Source organism: Astyanax mexicanus, chromosome 15 (assembly GCF_023375975.1).
Source record: "Astyanax mexicanus isolate ESR-SI-001 chromosome 15, AstMex3_surface, whole genome shotgun sequence".
Taxonomy (NCBI): Eukaryota; Metazoa; Chordata; class Actinopteri; order Characiformes; family Acestrorhamphidae; genus Astyanax; species Astyanax mexicanus.
The window spans coordinates 8981863-8988241 of record NC_064422.1 but is presented as its reverse complement, the minus strand read 5'-3'; the positions used below and the strand labels follow the sequence as shown (position 1 = coordinate 8988241).

General features: G+C 48.3%; 1 protein-coding gene across 1 annotated transcript; it reads right to left on the bottom strand.

Moving 5' to 3' along the window:
* Nucleotides 1-441: 441 nt before the first annotated feature.
* Nucleotides 442-3153, bottom strand: rbp3 (retinol binding protein 3). The gene is made up of 4 exons (XM_007233565.4): nucleotides 1897-3153; nucleotides 1613-1803; nucleotides 1293-1435; nucleotides 442-1195 (listed from the first exon to the last, which is right to left on the bottom strand). The coding sequence occupies exons 1-4, from the start codon at nucleotides 3082-3084 to the stop codon at nucleotides 870-872; spliced, it is 1848 nt and encodes a 615-aa protein (XP_007233627.3). The 5' UTR covers nucleotides 3085-3153; the 3' UTR covers nucleotides 442-869.
* Between the last annotated feature and the right edge of the window lie 3226 nt (nucleotides 3154-6379).

Genomic DNA, 6379 nt, shown 5'->3' with positions numbered 1-6379 from the left:
GGAGGAAAGTTCCAGATTTTTAGATTTCTACCGCACGACCTTATTCCACTGCTTCTTCTGGTAACAATTGAGTTGCGAAGAACATCAAAAACATTATGGTGAAACTGGCCCTCATCAGGACCGATGGGCTCCTGTCAATATAGCCCACCATGTTTACTTGAATACTTGCATGTTAGTTTATATAAGAGTAAATGGTACCAATATTTTATTCAGTTTTTGTATTTAGTCAATTACTTTACTTTTTGGAAGTGCAAATTGGCAGATAAAACATCTTATTCATTAAATACTAATTAAGAAGGACATTTAGCAATAATATATTGTCCAAAAACATTTATTGTGACAGTTTTAATACCAACACACTGATTTAAAAAGTCTCACATTTTGTTTGCTTTTCTTCAGACTGATTTGTCAAATATCATAAATACTTCTGGCAAACTTGGGTAGTTTCTTCAAAATCAATGGGAATTATTCCCCATTGTCTTTATTAGGTTCATCATTTCATGTCAGTTAGCATAATTACACATCAAATATGTTGCAAAACAGGAAAAATTACAATGTCTTTCTATACCATATGAATTTCACAGTTTGAAAATTCCTGCCTACGTTCAAACATGAGGTATCGGATTAGCGTGATGACGTTTCAGTGTAAAACAAAAATACAATTGCATGACCGTAGAGAGACAGTACAGACAAGACGTAAATAAAATTGAACTGGTTTGAAACAGTGTACCTGACATAATTTCAAGGTTCCAGTTTTTTAATTTTCTAGGAAAAATAGGATAAAAGAACGCTTAAGGACGTCTACAGAAGGTTTAAGCATGTGGGAGAGCACTTGCTAAAAGCATAATACAAGCTTTATGTTTAGAAACTTACTTCTGGCCTGAAAAGTGCTTGTTTAGAATACCCTTGGCCGTGTCCAGGGCTGCTTCGGCGGGCACTGGAATGTGAGGGGCGATTCCAGCACCTTCCCAGGCGATACCCTGAGCAGTGTCTGAGTGGGTGGTGGGAATGGCCAGGATGATACTAGTGTCTCCAACTGGGAAAGGCTTCGGTGGTTGGCAGGAGCCACTGGTCGTCTCGCCAATGATCATGGCACGGCCGTGATTCTTCATGATGTAAACGAATTCCTCTGCTGCGCCAGCCGTCGCGCCACTCGTCAGAATCAGCAGACTCTTCTTGGAGCCATATCTTCTCCCTTGGGTACAACAAATAGCGTTACAGTGACTCTATAAATGTGTACAGTGAACAAAACACTTCCTCTCAAAGTGTGAAGTAAAAGTGTGCTCCATTACCAGTAAGCTCTGAAAGGGTGACCAGGTCTTTTGTGGTGCCTGAAGGTCTGTCATATAGTTTGTCCAACACAATCTCCTTGTCCGCATCAAAGAAGTAAGAGCTGAACCCGGCAATTGGGTTTATAGACCCTCCGGCGTTGTTCCTTCAAAGCAAATTTCATGAGTTGTGAGTACCATCAAAACAACAACAAAAAATACAGGTACATTTGCTTGAGAACCAAGAATGATCAAGAATGATCTGGGTCACCAGATGAGCCTGGATAAAGACCTGGATGGGTCTTTACAGTACTAGTAGATTTCTACCTGAGGTCAGAGCTTACCTGAGGTCAATAATCATTGCGTCTGTGTCCACCACTTTGTTCCAGACCTGCTCGACAATGATCTGAGCAACCACAGGGATTTGGTTGAACTCCCCAAACATGTCGAAGCGAAGGTAACCAATGTTGTTCTCAAACACGTCGGTTTGAAACGAAACTTTGATGAGCTCAATCAACATCTCTGGAGAAATGTCCTGGAATCAAAAAATACATACTGTTTAATTTACTTAAGAAGAAGAATTTCTACAAGAACAAAGACACACAAAGACCAAACATTCAGTTCTCACCGATGGAAGCATCATAGGTGAGTTGTCCCTGACTTTTAGGCACTTGTCCGCCGACAGTTTTGCGAGATCTGCCGTCAGTTTTTCTTCCAGTTCCTTCCTTGAGGAAATCATTTTGTATTCACCGCTGTCAGCGAGCGCCTCCAGCTTTTGACCGACGTCTTCTCCAATGCTTTCAAAGGCGTAGTTCTCTGACACCAAAGAAGCAGCAGCTTTGACAGTGGCAGGGATTCCAGCACGAAGCTTAATGATTTCAGTTGCCGCGTCAAGGGCATCTTCTGCATTTACTTCAACGTCTGGAGCGACCCCCGTCACCTCCCAGCTCTTGCCGCTGATGGGGTTGGTGGATTTGGCCACAGGGACCGAGACGTAGAAGTCAGTTTCACCGACCTTGATCTTGTCGATCTTCACAGATCCTCCAGCTGTGTTCTCTCCTACGATGGTTGCTCTTTTCAGGTTTTTAAGGGAGTAAGCAACGTCTTCTGCTACACCAACGGTGTTTTTGCTCGTCAGAATAATCAGGGGCTTGCTGCTTCCGTACCTCTGTCCCAGCAAGGTGGGCATGGACCAGAGCTCTGTGGTACTGTCTGAGGGGCGATCATACACAGAGTCAATGTGGATGAGTGGTTCTGCATCGGTATAATATGAGACGATGTAAGGGATGCCTGACAGCTCTCCACTGACTGCATAGCGAAGGTCCAAGACCATGGCAGAGGTTGGGAGGACTTTACTCCAGACATGCTCCAACAGAAGTGGTCCAATCTTCTGTGCCATCTCTTCCCCAATAATGTGCTGAATCTTCAGGTAGGCGATGTTGTCCTCCAAGACGTCTACATTCACAGTGGCCTTAACCACTGCGGCCAGCTGCTCCGGAGGAATTTCAGGCATAGGCGGCGGAACCGCAGGAACGTAATCTGGCTCATAGGTGACTTTAACTCTAGGATCATAGATTGTGTTTTGAACTCCATCGGTCAGCACACCCGCCAGAGTGTTGGGATCTTGGATGCTGAGGATCTCCGTGTTGCTGCTGGCAGTCTCTATGGCGTCTTCCATACCAGCGAGCTTCGAAGGTGTGCAGTAGTTGTCCATGAGAACTTTGGCCATATCCATAATGAGCGTTGGAGAAAAAGCACAGTGAACGGCATTGCTGAAGGCCAGCAGCGACACCAAGAGTGCTACAGCTCGAGCCATCCTGGCCGGTCGTGTAGCTCCGGTGCTACTGCAGTGTTTGGTCTTCCGCAGAGGTTTATCAAACAAGACTAACTCTACAATCAGGCTTGTGTTAACACACATGTAAGAGGCTTTGGCAATAAACCTTTAATCTTATTAGCCCAGTTGCTTTGGTAAGACAAAAACAGGCTAATATTGTATGCACCCCATGGGCTGATGGCCTAAAATATCAATGTTATATGTGTACCATCAGCCAAAAGGAGGTCTATCAGCCAAAGTTAGGTCTAATAGCTTTAAGTTTAGGAGGTTATGGCCTTTAAAAAATATAAAAAAAATGACTTAAGATTTTTAATACTTCTGACTAAACATGGTTGACCTAGAGTTGATTGTTTGGTTTAAAATATTTAAATGTATGTGAATTTTTTTATGGACAGCTTAAGCATTACCTCAGCTAATTATGAAGACAATATAAGATATATTAAGTGAAATTAGGAGAATTAATTGCTTAACATGCAGCAATTGTATTCAGTCACTGGCGTCAAAGGTTAAAAAGCATAATATTTTAATGAAAATAGGTAAATGAATAATTTAAAAGCTTTAATTAGGCAACATACAATATACTATGTCAAATATAACAGTAGAAAAACAATGTACAATTTTTAAAAGTTTTTGAAGTTACACATTAGGAGGGCAAAAAATAGTAAAAAATCATTAACTCAGTCAATTTAGCACAGCTTTTAACTAAAAGCCATTACAGAAGAAGAACAAGACGTTTAAAGATGTTTTCTAAGCGGGAAGTGCTACTTTGAAGAATTAAAAATATAAAACATTTTCTGGTTTGTTTAACACTTTTTTGTTTACTAAATATGTTACGCCCTCGCCAGGTTTCCCTCTGTTTCCCCGGTGTTTCCACTGTTATTTTCCATTACGTGTGTCTAATTTGTAACTCCGCCCCTTCCCAGGTGTTCTGTGTTTCATGTTTAGTATAAATAGTACCTCTTAGTCTATGTTTGCTGTCGGTCTTTGCACCTTCCCGTGTTGTCTGTCTCGCTTAGTTATTGTTACCCCTCGTTTCTTGGTTATTGCATTTTTACGCTCTTGTTTATTTCTTGTTAGTTGTGCTCACGTTTATTTTCTAGTCTCGTTTAGTTCCTGTTTGTTTCTTTGTTTATTTTGTATATATTTATGTAGTTATCCCTGTATATATCCCTAGCCGTGTTTTGTTATATTCTGTTTATCGTTACTCCTTGTTTGTTTGTTTATGTACATATTTATATTCGTTATTCCCCTGTTTGTTTATTTGTTAATTTGTTATTTATTAAAAGTTATGTCTTACCCGCTTAAACGTCCGCCTCCCTTCTGCTCACGCGTTACAGAAAGACCGACCGCCATGGACGTTTATTCGGGAAACCCTTGGGTTGGATCCGGGCTGGCCATCCGTCATGCCCCCTTTGGGACCTCGGCGCAGGAAAATCCGAGGCCTCGAGGCCGGAGAAGGCCTCGGGCTGGGCGTTCTAAGAGGTCCCAAAAATCGGAGGATTTTCTTGGGGGGGGGCTAACGGTTGGGGCCATCGGCCTCGCTCCGAACCGCGAGGTAGGCAAGGCGGGCAGAAACGCGGACTGTGAGGACTATTTCTGGGATTACGTGGACCTCCTCGCAGCCGCGTCCAGTTCGGAGGACGAGTTCTACCCTCCGACGAGAGCCCGCTTGCCGCCGCTTGCGGAGGCTATCCTCCACCCGCCTCCCAGGGCGCGCTCCACCTCGTCGGCTCCGCAGCTAGCTTCTGAGGCTAACCAGCTAGCTCCTCCGGCGGCTGCAGCTCGAGGCTTCTCCACGGCTACGCGGCTAACGCAGTTAGCATCTCCAGCGGCTGCAGCTCCAGGCATTCCCACGGCTACGCGGCTAACGCAGTTAGCATCTCCTGATTCCACGGGTCAAGTTTCTCTGGCTGCTTCGGCGCTCGCATCTTCTACGGCTGCAGACCCAGCTTCCACGGCGGCCGCCGAGCAGCGCTTCCAGTCACCCGTAGCGGCAGCAGATCTTCGCTCCGGGGTTCCCATGACAACGGCGCTACACTGTACTGCTACTGCCACCCCGGAACCTGAATACGCTGCGGTGAAATTAGGTCAAGTCTCCGTGCAGTCTTCAGCAGCCCGAGTCGTCACACAGACACCTACAGCCCAAGGGTCCAAGTCTGTTCATGTGAGTGTTCCCGTGTCAGCGGTGCCCGCCACCGCCAATGTTCCTGTGCCAGCGGTGCCCGCCACCGTCAATGTTCCTGTGCCAGCGGTGCCCACCGCCTATGTTCCTGTGCCAACGGTGCCCACCGCCTATGTTCCTGTGCCAGCGGTGCCCACCGCCAATGTTCCTGTGCCAGCGGTGCCCACCGTCAATGTTCCTGTGCCAGCGGTGCCCACCGCCAATGTTCCTGTGCCAGCGGTGCCCACCGCCTATGTTCCTGTGCCAGCGGTGCCCACCGCTCCTGCTACGATGCCAGCGGTGCCCACCGTTCCTGCTACGATGCCAGCGATGTCCACCGCTCCTGCTACGATGTCAGCGGTGCCAGACACCGTCCATGTTCCTGTGCCAGCGGTGCCCACCGCCCATGTGCCTATGCCAGCGGTGCCCACCGTCCATGTTCCTGTGCCAGCGGTGTCCACTGCCCATGTGCCGAAGCCAGCAGTGCCCACCGTCCATGTCCCTGTGCCAGCGGTGCCTACCGCTCCAGCGCCGATCACGCCGCCAGCCCCAGCTGCTCAAGTCGCCGCGCCGTCAGCTCCTGCTGCCCGAGATGCCGCACCGCCAGTGTCTACTGTCCGTGTCGCCGCACCGCCAGCTCCTGCTGCCCGAGTCGCCGTGCCGCCAGCTCCAGCTGCCCGAGATGCCGCACCGCCAGCTCCTGCTGCCCGAGTCGCCGCACCGCCAGCTCCTGCTGCCCGAGACGCCGCACCGCCACCAGCTCCTGCTGTCCGAGTTGCCGCGCCTCCAGCTCCTGCTGCCCAAGCCGTCGCGTCGCCAGCGAGGCCCGTCACCACACCCAAGCCCATCCCGGCACCCAGGACTAAGTTTTGCCCCAAGCCTCGTGTGCCCAGGTCTACCCCAAGGCCCCCGGATCCCAGCCCAAGAACTTTGCCCAGGCTGGCTCCACGAACTTTCCCACAGACTTTAGCCAGTCCTGGGCATCCCCAAGTTGTTCTGGTCCCCATGTCACTTCCTGTTCTGGTCCCCGTGTCGGTCTATGTTCCGGTTCCTGTCCTGTCTGGTTTGTCTGTGCCTGTTCCTGTTACCGTTTTCGTGTCCGTTCCTGTTAATGTT